General features: G+C 49.9%; 1 protein-coding gene across 1 annotated transcript in view; it reads right to left on the reverse strand.

The window, feature by feature from the left end:
- The window catches only part of rspo1 (R-spondin 1), a 26,053-nt gene extending 6,295 nt beyond the window's left edge, over positions 1 to 19,758 (reverse strand). Inside the window, exons 1-6 of the mRNA XM_061250952.1 lie at positions 19,722 to 19,758; positions 19,316 to 19,465; positions 14,373 to 14,405; positions 7,793 to 7,984; positions 3,914 to 4,063; positions 221 to 436 (exon numbers count right to left, since the gene is read on the reverse strand). Coding sequence (XP_061106936.1) covers positions 221 to 436; positions 3,914 to 4,063; positions 7,793 to 7,984; positions 14,373 to 14,405; positions 19,316 to 19,465; positions 19,722 to 19,758 — 778 coding nt within the window. The remainder of the gene's footprint in view (positions 1 to 220; positions 437 to 3,913; positions 4,064 to 7,792; positions 7,985 to 14,372; positions 14,406 to 19,315; positions 19,466 to 19,721) is intronic.
- Positions 19,759 to 20,000: the final 242 nt, after the last annotated feature.

The following is a 20,000-nucleotide window of genomic DNA, read 5'->3' on the forward strand; positions in this document are numbered from 1 at the left end:
GCCCTAATGGCCACTCCCAACGCTCCCCGGATAATTCTGGGCCCAGCGGCGAGCGTTCTGAAGAGTATTAGAGTACATAATGAGGGGAACAGGCCATTCAGCACATCCAGAGCATGAGAACATGATAATGATAATCCGTCAGGACGGTAGATCTCCAGGCAGACCAGGCTGTGACATAATATTCTGATGCATAATGATTCTGATGCACTCCCTTTCTCACCTTTGCCCCCCGCACAGGGGACCTTCCGCACGGTGCACCTGCGGCTCTCCGTCTCGGATGGGCAGGTTGCCGTGGCGACAGGAGACGGGGCCGTGACCGGGCTGGGGGCCTGGGCGGGCTCACGGGACCGGGCCTGGGTCCCCTTCCTGAACCCGCACGTCTTGTTCTTCTTCATGCAGGGCCCCCAGGGGCCCCACTCCCCCAGCTCACATTGCACTGTGGGTAATCCAGCGGGGAGACCAGGTCAGGACGGGAAGGTGCATGCAAGGACATCAAACTAATCAAATTACATCAAAATGTATTTGGTGTTTGATTCAGACTGAAGACCACCTTTTCAGGATGCACCTTTCCTCTACCTCTCCCCACCTCCCTGTACGTAACTTATCATTTTACCTGTATGCTCTATGCTGCAACTATCACCCGTCCAGTATGTATACTTATTTTACTATTGTTAGTGTTATACATTTACATTTTAGTCATTTGGCAGACGCTTTTAATCCAAAGCAAATTTACAAGTGCATAGGTTCTTCCACAAGTCAAAGCATCACATCCATAACTAGGAAAATACACATGAAGTGCTGTTCTAAACATACAGTCATCATAAGTGCAATTCTGCTGTCCTGACAGTGGTAGGCAAGTCCCACCACTGAGGAACCAGAACGGAAAACAGGGGTGAACGTGCAGCTCGACCGCCAGGTGCACGTAGAGAGGGAACCATAAGGCGACCAGAGCTGGCAGACCGGAGTGGTCTAGCTGGGGAGTAGGGAGTGATCAAGGATTGTATGTAAGGTGGGGCAGTTGCCAAAACCGGTCAACCAGGTCAACCAGTTTGGCCAGTCAACATGTTGGTCAACCAGCTAACCAGTTTCAAAACATGTCAAACCATGTCAAGCTGGGAGCTGGTCTGAACTGGTGAACCAGTGAAACCATGTCGAACTGAGAGCTGGTCTGAACTGGTGAACCAGCTACCAGTTGTTTCAAAACCTAGGTTGAGCTGTTCTTTAGGGTGGTCTTGGAACAGCATTAATTTACAAGAAAACTTGATAGCACTTCATTTATTGGCTATAAAACACATCACATCCTTATATGAGAGCCTGTTCAACAAGTCGTTGAGCCAGGATGAATGGGGTCTGGAAAGGACTAGAAACACTAAGTGTGGGAATCCTGGGTAAAAAGTATAAAAGCACAGCGCTACACGTGCCAGCCTAGAAACTGGAAAAGTGAGAATAAGAGCTTCAATTTCAACAGACCACAAGTTTGAAATACGGCAAATTCAACGTTAGCAAATACGGGATATTACTCATGTTGAGCTGCACTCCAAGTTGCAGAGGACATGTTGTAATTATTATATTTGGAAACCTGAAACTTTAAGAAGCTTCGCTAGATGTTCTGAGCTGGAGTCACGACTCCACGACTCCATCTGGTCTGAGCTGTTTTTTTTTTTAATGGCGGGGAGAATTTCAACATTTCACTTTTACTGTTGGGGGCATCGAGCCTCGGTAAAGAAGGGGAGGGGGCGGGGGGGGGCATGGCAACCTTCCGCTGCCAAAGCGATGACTGCTCGCTGTAAGAGAGCACGACTGGAGCCACACGTCAGAGGGAGGCGAGATGGAGAGAGTCCGTGCCAGCGCGTGGCCTGGGGGAATCTTCCACGGCGAGCGCCGCTCCTTCTGGACCTCACCGCCCCGAGCGCGGCACTCCAGCCGCTTGCGACAGAAACGTTTCGGAAAAGTGATCGATAAATATTCTCTAAGTGCCCCAGCAGCGGCCTGCGCTCCAAGTCTGACTCACGGGAAACTGAGAAAGAACAGAGAAGAGGGCGACGATAAAAACCCCCCCCCACAAATAACTGCACTCAGATTCCTGAGAATCTTCCAAAAAAAGCGAATTAGAAAAGTGAACCGTCGCAGGGAGGAGTAACCCTGCTCTGTACGCTGGGGGGAAATAAGAGCTCTCTTTCTCGCCAGTTAATTATTGGAATTTTAATGAAGGGCTTTAAGTATTTTAAATGGTTTGACCCAGGTCGTTGTCAGTCCATTGAACAGACAGCAGAGACCCCGGTCGGGTTAGGATCTGCTGGCTCAGCAGTCTTTCAGTGCTTTAGCGTGCCACTCCATGCTAACGAGAGGCACTGTGCGGAGAGGCTGCACTCGAAACTCAAACCCAGGGGTCCTTTTAAGGAATGTGTGCGTGTGTGTGTGTGTGTGTGTGTGTTTGCATGAGCGCATGTGTATGTGTGTGTGTGTGTGTGTTTGTGTGTGTGCATGAGTGCATTTGTGTGTCAGTGTGTGTGTATGTTTGCATGAGCGCATGTGTGTGTGTGTGAGCATGTGCGTGTGTGTGTGTGTTTGTGTGTGTGCATGAGTGCATTTGTGTGTGTGCATGAGTGCATTTGTGTGTGTGTCAGTGTGTGTGCGTGCGTGTTTGTGCATGTGCTTGTGTGTGTGTTTCTGTGCATGAGTGGATTTGTGTGTGTGTGTGTGTGTGTGTGTGTGTGTTTGCATGAGTGTGCGTGTGTGCTTGTGTGTGTGTGTATGGGTGTGTATCTATGTATATCTGTGTGTGTGCTTGTGTGTGTGTATATCTGTGTGTGTGTGTGTGTACGTGTGCTTGCATGTGTGTGAGGGTATATATATATCTGTGTGCTTGTGTGTATGTGTGTGTGCTTGAGTGTGTGTATGTCTGTGCGTGTGTGTGCTTGTGTGTGTGTATGTCTGTGTGTGTGTGTGCTTGTGTGTGTGTATGTCTGTGTGTGTGCGTATATCTGTGTGTGTGTGTGTGTGCTTGTGCGTGTGTATGTCTGTGTGTGTGTTTGTGTGTGTGTGTGTGTGTGTGTGTGTGTGTATGTCTGTGTGTGTGCGTATATCTGTGTGTGTGTGCTTGTGCGTGTGTATGTCTGTGTGTGTGTGTGTGTGTGTGTGTATGTCTGTGTGTGTGTGTGTGTGTGTGTGTGTTTGTGTGTGTGTGTCTGTGTGTGTGTGTGTGTGTCTGTGTGTGTGTGTGTGTGTGTGTGTGTGTGTGTGTGTGTTTGTGTGTGTGTGTCTGTGTGTGTGTGTGTGTGTGTGTGTGTGTGTGTGTGTGTGTGCGTACATTACAAGTCAATGGCCCTCACTAGGCCACTGAAGGGGCCAGCAGTGTTCAGTGTGTGGGAGACGTCCAGACCTTCTCGGTCATGCCCTGTGATGAGAGGTTTACGGGGACCCTGAGAGGAGCATTCACACTAAAATACCCTCTCACTACCCAGCCTGAGAGGATAATCCTCTCAAAATGTAAATGAACGCAGATTGAGTGATTCATGCACTCAGCTGATGGTGATAACCGTTACGATTTCAAACTCGATGATCAGAATCTGTGCGGGAGCTTGTCCTCCGCTAATGCTACACTCCTATGTATGTGCAGCCATTGCTGTGTTTCTCTTGCCTCTGGCTCCCACAGTTCATTGCAAAGTCACCGCCTGCGACGTCTGTGTGACGTCGGTGAACGGCCTGGTGGGAATTGTAGTACAACACTGAAGGACAACTTTTGTGTTTTAAAAAAAGCTTTTATGCGTTTATAACCCTGTAAAAAAATCAATCAGGACACACTGAGGTTACTACCGCAGTGAGGCAGCGGCATGTGGACTGAAGAGGAGGTGCAGTGTAGTCTTTAAAGTATCCGTGTGATGTTGTTGTTGGGGGGCTGCGGGCCACTCACCCGTGCTGGTGCACTCCATGGTGTCGTTGGCCGTGCTGAACCCCCTGGGGCAGCTGCTGTAACAGCGCCCCCTGTGGGAGTAGAGCCCCTCTTTACATTTAGTGCAAAAACCCTTACTGAAGCAGGCCTCGCAGTTCTCTATTCGACACCCTGAAACGAGAGAGAGGGCGAGGGGGAGAGAGTGGGGGAGAGGGGGAGAGAGAGGGGGAGAGGGGGATAGAGTGGGGGAGAGGGGGAGAGAGAGGGTGGGAGGGAGAGAGAGAGATAGTGGGGGAGAGGAGAGAGGGGGAGAGAGAGGGAGGGGGAGGGAGAGAGAGAGAAAGAGAGGGAGAGAGAGAGATAGTGGGGGAGAGGAGAGAGAGAGAGGGGGAGAGAGGGAGAGGGGGAGAGAGAAAGGGAAAGAGATAGGGGGAGAGAGAAAGGGAAAGAGAGAGGGGGAGAGAAAGAGATAGAGAGGGAGAGAGAGAGAGATAGTGGGGGAGAGGAGAGAGAGAGAGGGGGAGATAGTGGGGGAGAGGGGGAGAGAGAGAGAGACGTTAGCTTTAGTGAAAAACAGGAGGCAGGTTGCATGCTGCCTCCAGCCCTAACAAAGCACACCTCATTCAACAGCTAGAGCAGGGCTGCCCAACCCTGTTCCTGGAGATCTACCATCCTGCAGGTTTTCACTCCAACCCTAACAAAGCACACCTCATTCAACAGCTAGAGCAGGGCTGCCCAACCCTGTTCCTGGAGATCTACCATCCTGCAGGTTTTCACTCCAACCCTAACAAAGCACACCTCATTTAACAGCTAGAGCAGGGCTGCCCAACCCTGTTCCTGGAGATCTACTGTCCCGTAGGTTTTCACTCCAACACTAACAAAGCACACCTCATTCAATAGCAGAGATCCCATTTAAAAAAAACACAATTCATGAGAGATTTATTTCAAGACCAGGAAAACTCTGGCAGTAAAGAAAACCATTTGAATTATGATGGCGTTAATGTTTTCTTAAAAGCCAAACTGCGTGTCCCTCCTCGTTCAGCCTGGAGGGGAGGCTCCGGTTCAGCGGGTTCGAGCTCCTCGTCATACCTCTTTCTCATTAGCCCGGCCGAGCCACTCAAAGCAGGCCGCTAACGAGATTAGATTAGGGCTAATTACCTTCTCGCTAATTACCGTCTCACACACAATGAAAACCAGACACAAACCACATCTGCAGAACACAAACAGGGCGCCCCTGCATTTACAGTTTAGTAATTATCACATTTATGATATGACCCGTTATGACCATTTGTAAATGGTCCCATGTTGTGGAAAACAGCTTTTCCCTTTTCTATGTGGATCATAAAGAGTTATAAAAAAAGTGCTATGAAAGCATTGTGAAGGTATTAAAAGTCATAATACAGCCACACAATCCGTATGAAGAAAATGGGCATTTCAACAAGGCCTTTGGACTGAAGTTATGACATCACAACGATCTGCTTGTTTGCTTCAGCACAGCCGACCGCGTAGCCAGAACAAATCCAAACGCTCAAAACAAACGTTTCAGCTCAAAGGGCCAACAGCTACCGCAGCAAACACAAGATAGCCCCGCTGTAAAATTGAGCTGGTCAAGCTGGTCATAAGCCGGCCTAGCTGGGTATGAGCTGGTCAACCAGCATGGCCAACTGGTCATTCCCCGTTGAGGTCAGAACTGTAGAATCTCTCCCCACCTTCAAGCGCAAGCTGAAGACACACCTCTTCAAGCAGCACCTCTCCCCATCCCTCCCTACCTCCCTGTGAACCTTAATTGTTGTCTTTCTGTGATTTACTTTTTTGTGTATCAGGATTTTTAGTTTGGTTAGGTAAGCAGTGTTTGGCCAGTTTGGCCGGGTTTGGTCATACTTTTGCGTTTGTTTGTTTGTTTGTTTGTTTAAAAAAAGAAAAAAAATCTAATAGGCCCTGGTCCTTATCTTTGAGGTGCAGGTAGCAGTTGAAATTGTACTTCCCTCTAGGGTCTTTCAGCGCACTTATCCCTGGTTATGGGTATGCACTTTGTTGTACGTCGCTCTGGATAAGAGCGTCTGCCAAATGCCAATAATGTAATGTAATGTCATGACGCTGGTCTAGTTGGGTATGAGCTGGTCAACCAGCCTGGCCAGGCTGGTCATAAGCTGGTCTAGCTGGGTATGAGCTGGTCAACCAGCATGGCCAGGCTGGTCATAAGCTGGTCTAGCTTGGTAGTGAGGAGTGCGCATTGAGCAAATTCTGCAACAAAGAATTTGGGGATGTCTCTGAGCTGTTTCCACATAAATGCTGTAATCATATCCGAGCTCAGTGTGTGCCTCACATATAGCCAAAAGCTTTCCACATGTAGCAGGCCTGTCTGAGTGTGTGTGTGTGTGAGTGTGAGTGTGTGTGTGAGTGTGTGTGTGTGTGAGTGTGTGTGTGTGTGTGTGTGTGTGTGAGTGTGAGTGTGTGTGTGTGTGTGTGTGTGTGTGTGTGTGTGAGTGTGAGTGTGTGTGTGTGTGTGTGTGAGTGTGAGTGTGTGTGTGTGTGTGTGTGTGAGTGTGAGTGTGTGTGTGTGTGTGTGTGTGTGTGTGTGAGTGTGAGTGTGTGTGTGTGTGTGTGTGTGAGTGTGAGTGTGAGTGTGTGTGTGTGTGGGGGGGGGGGGGGGGGGGGTCTATGGGGTTTTGCAGTTCAAGCACGTTCAGTTTAGTCATAACCTCAGCTCTCAGTTACCCCATTAAGCCCCAGAGAACTGTTCTCCATGTGAGTTTCACACTCAGACACTTAAAAAATGTGGCCCCTTAACGCAAGACAAATGTTGCTAACAAGACGTGGGGATCTGGGGGGTATCAGATGTAAGACGATGATTACACGGCCCGGGCTCCGGAGGGAAGACCCGGCACGGACTGCAGTCTCCCGGAGTGGAGTCTGAGACACGGGAGCGGAGATGGCTGAAGGGCTATCATTAGAGGAGTGAAAGTTATTAGCACTCTAGTAAATGTAGTGCAGTGCAGTCCGTTAGTATTTGGACAGTGGATCATTTATGTTCTTTTGGCTCCGTGCTCCAGCGCATTGGTTTTCAAAACTAAAGAACAAACATGAGGTTAAAGTGACTTTGATTGCCAGCAATTATATTTGATCCCCTAAAATGGAGGGACTGTGTATAAAAAGGGATGTAATGGATGTAAATACCTTCAAATTAAAGGTGACAGTCTGCACTGTAACCTAATCCTTCACTGTTTCATTTAAAATTCAACGTGCTGGAGTACAGAGCCAGAAGAACTGAAATTGTACTGGACTGTCCGAATACTTATGAACTGCATTGTATAGTTCAGCACAGATCTTGACCGCAGAAGATGGCTGCTACTGCAGTGTCTAGGCCTCCAAAAACAGGGTACTGTTTCAGCAACCATTTCAACAGCGTTGGGGGTACGGTCATCACCCCCTTTACACACTGATCACTAGGCCCCGAACCACACATTACATTACATTACATTATTGGCATTTGCCAGATGCTCTTATCCAGAGCGACGTACAGTTGATTAGACTAAGCAGGAGACAATCCTCCCCTGGAGCAATGCAGGGTTTTGTTGTACGTCGCTCTGGATAAGAGCGTCTGCCAAATGCCATTAATGTAATGTAATGTAATGTAAGGGCCTTGCTCAAGGGCCCAACGGCTGTGCGGATCTTATTGTGGCTACACCGGGGTCGAACCACCGACCTTCTGTGTCCCAGTCATGTACCTTAACCACTACACTACAGGCTACCCCACACTGCTCCAGGGGGGAGTGTCCCCTGCTTAGCCTAATCAACTGTAAGTGGCGTGGGATAAGCAGGGATGTGCATTGTCGGGGGGTCGGGGGTCGGGGGTCAGGGGTCAGGGGGTCGGGGGTCAGGGGTCAGGGGGCCACTCACGGGTGCACTTGTTCATGTCGGGGTTGCGGACGCCGAAGTAGCCCTCAGGGCAGGACGAGAGGCAGACTCCGATCTCGCGGATGTCGTTGCGCTCCAGCAGGATGAAGAGCCGAGGCAGGCACTTCAGGCAGCCGTTGTACTGGGAGCAGAGGTCACAGCCGCGCGAGCAGGAGGGCGGGACCTCCGTACTGACTGCGGGAGAGGTCAGAGGGCAAAGGTCAGTCAGCGGGAAGGACACCCGAACGGAGAGGGAAATACACTGTGACACATTTTAAACATGCAGACTTGTGACAACACGATAACTATACTTCCACTGAAATATATGTTAAATATGTGGACTCATAACAACACGATAACTATACTTCCACTGAAATATATGTTAAATATGTGGACTCATGAGAACACGATAACTATACTTCCACTGAAATATATGTTAAATATGTGGACTCATGAGAACACGATAACTATACTTCCACTGAAATATATGTTAAATATGTGGACTCATGAGAACACGATAACTATACTTCCACTGAAATATATGTTAAATATGTGGACTTATGGTACATAATGTATATTTGATTTATAACGTGTTTTCACGCTATTCCTTAAGAATGAGATGAAATGCTTGAAACAATCATTATGAATCGGTCAATAACTTGATCTGGCGAATTCACCGTTGCTGTACTTTGTGCAGTAACATTTAAAACCAGGCTGTCACACACAGAGTTTCTCTCGCTCCTCGAAAAGACAGCTAAGCCGAACTCCTGGGAAACCGAGCTAAACACAGAAGAACAGCATATTTCCTCTCTCAGAATGGAAGCACTCTTGACAGGCTTGTGACAAGCCAACTCCTTGTACCGTTTACAGGAAGCCTGTTCTCGATCGCGGTGAAAACACAGTCTATTTCCAGGGACTCGATTCAGGAATACAGTCCTCTTGAGCTCTCGTAAACGCAAAAGAAGTGCTCAGCCCAAATTCAAGCTGACGGCGTCCTTCAAAACACCTCAAGCGGTTCTCTTCAAAACAAGTTTTTTTCCTAATCAAATGTTACATTAGTCTGTCAACACATCACACATGTGTCTGGCACTTTGACTAGGAGAAAATAAAAAAAATCAAACATCATTTTCTGGAAACATAAGCAAGGCTGCTGTGTCAGGTCAGATGGGCTGAGTGAACACTGCTTACTAACGACAATGCCCGGAACTTTCCACCAGAGAATATCCCTACGCTCTCAAATTAAAATCATAAAAATATCCCATAACCTCATTCTACCTGGGTTCCAACTCATCATCACTCCATTTCTGTCTTCTGTACTTTCCATGAACTACATTTATTTTACAAGATGAAGTGTTGGCTACCACTATTGGTCACGACCCTGAATATTTATATGGCTTTATGTGCTTTTGTTCAGTCATGCTGGATAAGAGCATCTCCTTAATGGCTAAATGAAATGGAATGATCTCCACAAACATTTTTTTTTTTTTTAATGTAAAAATCCTTCTGTGTAACAAATCAATGAAATGCCGGTTTATCATATTCCTACAAAGGGTTAATGTTCGCTGCAAATGTATCCAATCGGCAAATGTCCTTGTTTGAAAAAGTTTCACACTGTTTACTTGAGCCAGGCCAGAGGAGATCTTGAACAGATTTAATGCTGGATTAGCGTGACGGTTCGAGAATGATGGGCAAGCGGCACAACCAAAAACTCCACTCCCAATATGGCTGCCAAGAGCCCTAGTCAAACAGAGGAGCTCCACCAATCACGGAGTACATTGCTGTCAGCCCAGTGGAACAACACTGACAGTGATTGGTGTATGCTTCCTGGCAATTCCCACAGGGGTCTCAGAAGTATAGACGGAAATAATCCTCCAATCACCATCTGTGGATTGTATCATGTACTCTTTGATTGGTGGAGCTCCTCACTTCTCTTATGATGTGATATCATGTCACATCTTCTCCCTGTTCTACATTCTTGATTCTAAAAGGTTGCTTGTGACAGAGAGATGCAGCCAATCACGAAATACTTTGGGCCTGATTTATACAACCGATGATTGGCGTAAAACAAAACCATAACCAATCATTGGTCATGTCATATTGGCTTAGCTTGTTGTAAACAGTTTTGCATGTGCTAACGGTCAATCAAATCTTCAAATTACATTACAGTCATTTAGCTGACGATTTTATCCAAACGCAACTTTTCAGTTGATTATATTAAGCGGGGGACAATCTCCCCTGGAGCAATGTGGGATTAAGTGCCTTGCTCAAGGGTTACATCAGGGCATCAGAGTCCCACCAACCATCCGGGTGCCAGTCATGTACCTTAGCCACTTGGCAACAGGTTGCCCCAGTCATGTACCTTAGCCACTTGGCAACAGGCTGCCCCAGTCATGTACCTTAGCCACTAGGCTACAGGCTGCCCCAGTCATGTACCTTAGCCACTACACTACAGGCTGCCCCAGTCATGTACCTTAGCCACTACACTACAGGCTGCCCCAGTCATGTACCTTAACCACTAGACTACAGGCTGCCCCAGTCATGTACCTTAGCCACTACACTACAGGCTGCCCCAGTCATGTACCTTAGCCACTACACTACAGGCTGCCCCAGTCATGTACCTTAGCCACTTGGCAACAGGCTGCCCCAGTCATGTACCTTAGCCACTAGGCTACAGGCTTCCCCAGTCATGCAGCTTAGCCACTAGGCTACAGGCTGCCCCAGTCATGTACCTTAGCCACTTGGCAACAGGCTGCCCCTACGCAGCTCTACAGTATGTAGCTAAGGTACATGACTGGGACCCGCAAGGTCGGTGGTTCGATCCCTGGTGTAGCCACAATAAGACCCGCACAGCCGTTGGCCCTTGAGCAAGGCCCTTAATCCCGCATTGCTCCAGGGGAGGATTGTCTCCTGCTTAGTCTAATCAACTGTACTGGATAAGAGCGTCTGCCAAAATGCCATTAATGTAATGTAATGTAATGTAATGTGTGTGAGAAGCACATCCTGTCAGCAAGGCAAAGAGAGCACAGCCTGATACGGATGGATACTTAGTCAAAGGTTAATATGAATAAATATATAAAACGAGCCTTCGGTCCTTCATATCGTGGCTGTTTCCTTCAGAGTGGGCCGATGGTGAGTTAGTGTCCCGTGTCGGGGTGTGTGTCCCGTGTCGGGGTGTGTGTCCCGTGTCGGGGTGTGTGTCCCGTGTCGGGGTATGTGTCCCGTGTCGAGGGCTGGTGTTTTCGGTGCCCAAGGCGCGGGTCGGGTCGGGTAGAAGGGGGTTTGATTTACGGGGGGCTGGAGCGTCATATCGTGTCTATATACACACACTCTGAGCTGGGCCTGGTGTATCGGGTCTATATACACACACACTGAGCTTAGGCGTTATATCGGGTCTATATACACACACTCTGAGCTGGGCCTGGTGTATCGGGTCTATATACACACACTCTGAGCTTAGGCGCTATATCGGGTCTATATACACACACTCTGAGCTGGGCCTGGTGTATCGGGTCTATATACACACACTCTGAGCTGGGTTGGTGTATCGGGTCTATATACACACACACTGAGCTTAGGCGCTATATCGGGTCTATATACACACACTCTGAGCTGGGCCTGGTGTATCGGGTCTATATACACACACTCTGAGCTGGGGCGTTATATCGGGTCTATATACACACACTCTGAGCTGGGCCTGGTGTATCGGGTCTATATACACACACTCTGAGCTGGGCCTGGTGTATCGGGTCTATATACACACACTCTGAGCTGGGCCTGGTGTATCGGGTCTATATACACACACTCTGAGCTGGGTTGGTGTATCGGGTCTATATACACACACTCTGAGCTGGGTTGGTGTATCGGGTCTATATACACACACTCTGAGCTGGGCCTGGTGTATCGGGTCTATATACACACACTCTGCGCTGGGTTGGTGTATCGGGTCTATATACACACACTCTGCGCTGGGCCTAACATGGAGATAAGCAGGGTGGTAAAAGCATTAAAGCGCTGTTTCACTCCCCTCTCCCGAGAGAGACTGCAGCCAGACGGCAGCGTAGTTACCCCCCACGGGGCCGGGCAGGAGCGGGGGGGGGGGGGGGTAATTAAGCAGAGAATCTGTGGCTCTTATCAGCGTTCCCGGACGATAAACACGCAATCACGCCGCGGCGTGTTTACCCGCCCTGCGAACACGGCGGGGCCTGGAGACGACCGTTTCACGCACCTCTCCTCCCTCCTCCCGCCGTGTCCGCCCTTCCCCTCGCGGACGCGGAACACGCTATCTGTTATCTGCAGCGTGCTCTCCCGCGAGGCCCGGGGTTCGGCCGCCAGCAACACGCCAACGACACGCCAACGACACGCCAGCGACACGCCAGCAACACGCCAGCGACACGCCAGCAACACGCCAACGACACGCCAACGACACGCCAGCGACACGCCAACGACACGCCAGCGACACGCCAACGGCACGCCAACGACACGCTAACGACACGCCAGCAACACGCCAGCAACACGCCAACGACACGCCAACGACACGCCAACGACACGCCAGCAACACGCCAACGACACGCCAACGACACGCCAGCGACACGGCAACGACACGCCAACGACACGCCAGCAACACGCCGCCGCGCTGATAACCTGCAGGAGACCCGCTCGCCAGGGCCGGCGTCCAAACACATTTCCTGAGCAACCGACACCCGCAAAACAGAGGAGCAAACAAGGCCTGCGTTCCTTCAAAATGTCCGACGGGATCTCCGCGGTCGCTGGGGTTTATTATCGTATTTTTAATGTTTATTTGAACCGTATTCATCCTCTGCGGCCTCTTCTTCGGGTCTTTTCGGTCCTCCCGGGGCGAGGCGTGGCAGCCCAGCGCTCGTACGTTAACGCGGAGAGCGTGTCACGAGCGAACGGAGGCCAGCTACGTAAGTCATTCTGGAGTAGGGCTGCTGCGAAGCCAACAAGTAGCGCAATAGATCTTTACGGGGCCGCAGTAAAGATTCATGCTGATCTTTATAGCCTCATTCCGAAGATTCATACCGGCCTTCCCCGCACACGCTGTGTCCGCGGCTGACGGGGGGCGGAAAGGCCGGCGTGAATTATCACGTAAACTCCCATCAGCACTCTCAGCCTGTTACTCTGTTACCGCCGCGGCTCAGTAATGGTTTAGCTCCCAGAGCTGCTCCCAGCTCCCGTTTCCCCCGCAGGGGCGAGGCGCCTCAGGCCTCACATATCAGCTACTCAGCTGACTAGTGACTTACAGTTTATTAGACTAAGCAAGGGACAGCCACATTGAGGACAGCGCAGCCGTTGGGGCCCTTGAGCGAGGCCCTTAACCCTACATTGCTCCAGGTGGGATTAGCCCCTGCTTAGTCTAATCAACTGTGACTCCCAGTCCGAACTGCACAGGTCCAGTCCCACTGCAGTAACGTACCCCATGGCACCCTGGGGTCAGTAATAGGGGCCGTCCTGATTTTGGCATGGATGAGACCAGCCACACCTGCTGTACGCGGGGCTACAGAATCATTAGACGGGTTGAAGGGCAGTTTGAACATTTTTTAAGGCGTATGCGTCTAACTCTTTCATCAAAAACTTCAGACTTGCTCAACACAGGCCCTGCACCTCCATACCAGGACTGTTCATAATATCAACATAAACGGTCTGGATTAGATCAAATTTTGACTCGTGAATAAATCCTCTCTTTGGCAACTTCATGTTGGCAGGGTCTGAGCTGAACTCACCAAACAGTTTTTCGTGAGAAAAAAATAAAAAATAAAATAAAAGACGAAGAGGCGAAAACCTGAGCTTAATCGCGACGGGAAGCCGAGGACAGAGTGTGACGGGAAGCAGACGGGCGCGGCTGGAGGGAGGAGGGGCGGGCGGAGACAGGCCCCGCAGGTGATCTCTCACAACGGGTTCCAGGCGCCCTGCGCACGCTCCGTCCGTCCCTCCCGCTCTGGAGAACCGTGCCGCCCGGACTTCTCCAGTTTTACGGCCGCCGATAACGGCGTACCAGGCGAAGATAAATAAAAAAAGGTCACGTCATGAACTTGTCAAGTTAAAAACGGGGCCGTTCTTTTTGATTTACACACAGGTGTGTCGAGCCATAGCTACAATCACCTGAGCTGTATACAGCCTGGCATCTCTACACAGAGGTGTGAAATCCAGGTTCACAATGTCAACGTCCTCCCAGTATTGAGTCCCGGTCACCTGGATCTGCGCAATTCCTCAGCCAACGACAGAACTAATGAGAGAAATCAGCTGGCTGAGGTCATTGGTGGAGGAAGCACACAGCAGGACTTTTACTTTCTGACAATGCAATTACACGTTTGACCCGGCTGTAGTGCGATTCAAACACCAAAAGAGTCCGATCCAAGTAGGAACAAGGTTTCACAGCGAGCCTGTGTCTGTGTCGTGTGTGACCTGCGTAAGGGCTGACATAAGCAAAGACCGTTGGTGCTCCAATCTTTCTAATGGAGGAATGCCATGCACAGCATAGAGCAACATCGCATTCATTTAGATGACACTCTTCTTCAAAGTGACTTACAGTTGATTTGACTAAACAGGCCAGTTGTCCCTGAACGCTGTCTGTGCCGAGTGCTTTGATTTCTTCTGGCTACATGGTGGGCCAAAATATTGTGTGGATTTATTTACCTTCACAGCATTTTTATAGCACCTTCAACTATTTTATATTTCACACAGCAAGGGAAATGTAATTTTCCACAATATGGGACCTTTGACATTCTCTTACAGGGACTGTTTGTTTAATGAGACAGACAGGGCCAACAGAGGTGGTGAGAGCTGCAAAGTTTGCAAACCATTCAGCCAAGAGGACATCCACTTGAGAACAATTATGTGCTTCATTCTGACCGCCATTCTAAGAGGTTGAATCTGTCACCAGGCAGAATCTGTCACCCCTCCAAACAGAGCGATTAGACGTGGGGCGAAAAGCATGCAAACAGCGAGCGGATGTACTGAAGAGGATCAGGCAGAGGGGGCATCATCGCATTAAGGAGGCGATGAATAATCACATTAATTAAGGCCAGAGAGAGCTCTGACTCACACCTGGCCCCCATCACACCCCACACCACCTCAAACGTTCAGTGCTAGAGTCTCGCAGAACTCACACACACGGACTGTGATTTAACACTCACTGCTAAGGCCTGTCCACACCTAGAACTACGACTACAACTACAACTATGGTAACTATAATTATAACTATAACTATAACTATAACTACGACTACAACTATAAATGCAACTATAACGGTTACTATAACTACAACTACAACTATAACTACAATGGAAACGATAACTACAACTATGACCGTAACTATAACTACAACTACAATTACAAGTACAACTATAAATGCAACTACAACGGTTACAATAACTATAACTATAACTACAACGGTAACTGAAGTGGATGGCGGAATCCACAGCACAAGAGCAACTGCAGTGATGAAGGATATCATTGGGATCACTTTCAGAGCGATTTCATCCAGCTGCAGGAACAATGACACAATAAAACACTGACAGCCAGTAAAAATCCATCAGAATTTACAGGGTGACACGTTCAAAACGTCTGATGACATAGCCGAGAGACTATTTGCAGAACATTATCGTTCGTCAGTGCGGATGCTCACAATTTTATTGTAGGTATAGTTACAGCAATAGTTCGTGGAGTGGACGGGACTGCACTGTGTAAAAAGTCATGTTTTCTTTGTCGTGTTCATGTGTATATGTTCACACCATGATGCATGATGCTTGTTCATGTTGTGATTGCAGTAGAAGGGATGTAGCATCAGGTCGCTATGCTGCGGCTGTTCTGAGTCGGGTCAGAGAGGAATGGACAAAACCACGGCGGGAACAGTTGGCAATAAATCGATAAAGGAGTGCCCAGCCACCAGTAACCACACACACTGGTGTGGTCTCCACTAACGCTAACGTTCGGTTAACCATTATCAGAGGAGATGTCAGTGTGTATTTGAGGCTGAAGACCTTTGGATCGTATGCTGTGTGTGTGTGCACGTGTGTGTGTGCATGTGAGCATATGCGTGTGTGCATGTGTGTGTGCGAGTATATATCTGTGTGCGTGTTTGTGTGTGTCTGTGTACGTATGTGTGTGTGTATCTGTATGTGTGTCTGTATGTGTGTGGGTGATCACTTTTATACGAGGATTATACGGTCATTTAAAAATATATATACATGCAGTCACACAGCCCTGGCACACAGTCACACAGCACAGTCACACAGTCACACAGCCCTGGCACAGTCACACAGCCCTGGCACACAGCACAGTCACACAGCACAGTCACACAGCACAGTCACACAGCACAGTCACACAGTCACACAGCACAGTCACACAGTCACACAGCCCTGGCACACAGTCACACAGTCACACAGCCCTGGCACACAGTCACACAGTCACACAGTTACACAGCCCTGGCGCACAGTCTGTCTCGCTCATCTCCGCACTCATCTGTCACAGGCAGATCAGCGGCCGTTTGTCAGAGCCGGTTCAGCACGGGAAGAAAAGACAAACGCACCAGCTTATAAATACTGACACAGATGGCTCGATACAGCCATACATTATTTAAAGGAAGAAATGTTTGGACTTAAATAAACAGGCGTTTGAGTTTTATTTTCTACAAAAGGACATGGAAAAACAAAATACCAAAGCGCTCGCTGTAAACGGCTACAGAAACGCCACTGCAGATCCTTATGCGGCAGTGTTGCCAAGGTCTGTTTAATCTCATTTCTACAACTGCGGATTATGGGAGTTATTTCAGAAAGCAATAAAGGATAAGGCTAATCCTCCGGTGACTGCTTTAAGTAACGGACTCGGCCTGTGGAGGACCCTGGGAAATATAGAGGTGCTTCAGCAGAAGGGGGGGCACCCAGTCTTCCTCTGTCTCCCTCAACCTGTACGCACCTGCAGTACCGCTTGTTCCCTGCAGAGGGGGCACTGGAACACAGTTACAGCACAGAGCTCTGACTGAATTCTATGCACCATAATATTACATTATTGGCATTTGGTAGACGCTCTTATCCAGAGCGTCGTACAGTTGATTAGACTAAGCAGGAGACAATCCTCCCCTGGGGCAACGCAGGGTTAAGGGCCTTGCTCAAGGGCCCAATAGCTGTGCGGATCTTATTGTGGCTACACCGGGATTAGAACCACCGACCTTGCGCGTCCCAGTCATTTACCTTATCTTAACCACTACGCTACCACCAATAAGAACAGTACTTATCACAAAAAATAATTTGTGTTGTTAGTTTAATATGGCACACGTATCAAAACTCAAATCTTCCACAGTCTATTTATCTTCCGGCCCAAAAGCACATATTAACGTCGCGACCAAACAGATTATGACGCGATCGCAAAGCGGTGACGCACTTCACCTGATACCGCCATTAAGCCAGCGCGCTGATTACACCACTTAAAACAGTCCGCCGTAGTCTCTGCTCTGAGTCACCCCTCAGATAGCAGGGTCTATCCCAAACCACGTTCACATTCTGTGTGTGAACACCTACCCATTCCCGCATCCCAAAACAATTCCGCCTATCGGAGCAATCCGCACACTGGCTGACTTGAAACACACTTGAAAGCGGATAAACTGTCCTTTATAAACAGAGGTGCAGTTCCAGTATGAGCATTGATGAAAACAGCTCTATGTGCAAGGTCACGCTGAGCTTTCAGGGTGAGGACAGACACCTCAAATGTGTGTTCCTGAAAAAGCTACGGATGCAAATCGGGTAATATTTGAGAGAAGCAAACATTAAATCTCGATTAAACATATTCTACCACGACAGGCTCTCTGTGTGTCGTGAGACCATTTTACCCATTACCTAAAAAGTCTATTTTATAGCACTACGAAGTACGTGAAATCTTTATATCGACTGAAAAAGGGTTCAGCTGAAGAATAAAGGGGCACGGTGGCAGGAGGGAGAGTCCGGCAGACTCCGGCGGATGAAATAATCCCGGGAAAGGAGAGTGAGAAGACGTAAGCAGAGCGGTGGGCTCTGCTACTGCACTTACACACCTCCCAGAAATGTGTATCCAGGTGACAGTGAGAGAGCCACATTTAACCAGGTGACAGAGAGAGGGCCACATTTAACCAGGTGACAGTGACAGAGCCACATTTAACCAGGTGACAGTGAGAGAGCCACATTTAACCAGGTGACAGAGAGAGGGCCACATTTAACCAGGTGACAGTGAGAGAGCCACATTTAACCAGGTGACAGTGAGAGAGCCACATTTAACCAGGTGACAGTGAGAGAGCCACATTTAACCAGGTGACAGTGAGAGGGCCACATTTAACCAGGTGACAGTGAGAGAGCCACATTTAACCAGGTGACAGTGAGAGAGCCACATTTAACCAGGTGACAGTGAGAGAGCCACATTTAACCAGGTGACAGAGAGAGAGCCACATTTAACCAGGTGACAGTGAGAGGGCCACATTTAACCAGGTGACAGTGAGAGAGCCACATTTAACCAGGTGACAGTGAGAGAGCCACATTTAACCAGGTGACAGTGAGAGAGCCACATTTAACCAGGTGACAGAGAGAGAGCCACATTTAACCAGGTGACAGTGAGAGAGCCACATTTAACCAGGTGACAGTGAGAGAGCCACATTTAACCAGGTGACAGTGAGAGAGCCACATTTAACCAGGTGACAGAGAGAGAGCCACATTTAACCAGGTGACAGTGAGAGGGCCACATTTAACCAGGTGACAGTGAGAGACCTGACAGAGGCACCGGGGGACTGAGGGAGAGGAGAACTGAGCAAGACACGTAACCTCCAAACGCTCTTGACGAGCTGGTTGGTGCCTTGCATGACAGCCAATCGCTGTTGGTGTGTGGTGTGTGTGTGTATAAATGGGTGAATGAGAAGCAACAATTCGCTTCGGATAAAGGCTCTACATAAATGCCAGCCATTTACCATCATAGTAATTATAGTAGTATAAATTATTGTTCATGTTTGACTCGTACTGTTACATCTGAAACAGAGAGACATAGATAAACAGAGTGAGTGAGAGAGAAACAGAGACAGAGTGAAACAGATGGAGCGATAGAGAAACAGAGAGAGTGAAACAGAGAGATATATAGAGAAACAGATGTGGAGACGGGGGGCAGGCGGGCGGGGCGGGGGAGAGAGATAGAGAGAGAGAAACAGAGTGAGATATAGAGAAACACAGAGCTGTAGAGACAGGGGGCAGACAGGGGGCAGACAGGGGGCAGACAGACAGAGGGGGCAGACAGGGGGCAGACAGGGGGCAGACAGGGGGCAGACAGGGGGCAGACAGACAGAGGGGGCAGACAGGGGGCAGACAGGGGGCAGACAGGGGGCAGACAGACAGAGGGGGCAGACAGGGGGCAGACAGGGGGCAGACAGGCGGGCAGACAGGGGGCAGACAGGGGGCAGACAGGGGGCAGACAGAGGGGGCAGACAGGGGGCAGACAGGGGGCAGACGGGGGGCAGACAGGGGGCAGGCGGGCGGGCGTGCAGACGGTCTCACTCACTGCGTCTCTGCCGGGCGCTGGGGCGGGCGCTGCTGTAGTCCGTGGCGCTCAGGAGGACCGCCAGCAGCACGGCCCCCAGCCACATGCTCACGGCCTGGGCCAAGCCGGGCCCCGCGGGCCCTCCCCCAGACCCGCCGCTGCGGTCCAGTCCTGGCGCCGTGGGTCAGCGGTCCAGTCCTGGTGCTGTGGGTCAGCGGTCCAGTCCTGGTGCTGTGGGTCAGCGGTCCAGTCCTGGCGCTGTGGGTCAGCGGTCCAGTCCTGGCGCTGTGGGTCAGCGGTCCAGTCCTGGCGCTGTGGGTCAGCGGTCCAGTCCTGGTGCTGTGGGTCAGCGGTCCAGTCCTGGCGCTGTGGGTCAGCGCTCTGCGTGAGACCCGCTAACACCGCCGCTACGCTCACTGACACCGACCCGTCAACAGCCCAAACACGCCGGAGACCGGGGCCATGGCCCCCGCAATGGGAGGGCGGGGCTGGGGGGGGTCACGTCCGCACGGGCAGGAGGAGGAGGAGGAGGAGGAGGAGGTGGTGGATGAAGAGGTGGAGTAGCGGAGTAGAGTGTCGTCTCTTCAGCTCCTCTTCAACCCATGGAGATCACGGGAATCCGGAGGAGGGAGGCAGCCCATGTAGGGGGGAGGAGGAGGGCCGGGAGAGGGAGAAGGAGAGAGGCAGGGAGAGAGAGAGAGAGAGA

The sequence above is a fragment of the Conger conger genome, chromosome 1 (assembly GCF_963514075.1).
Source record: "Conger conger chromosome 1, fConCon1.1, whole genome shotgun sequence".
Taxonomy (NCBI): domain Eukaryota; kingdom Metazoa; phylum Chordata; class Actinopteri; order Anguilliformes; family Congridae; genus Conger; species Conger conger.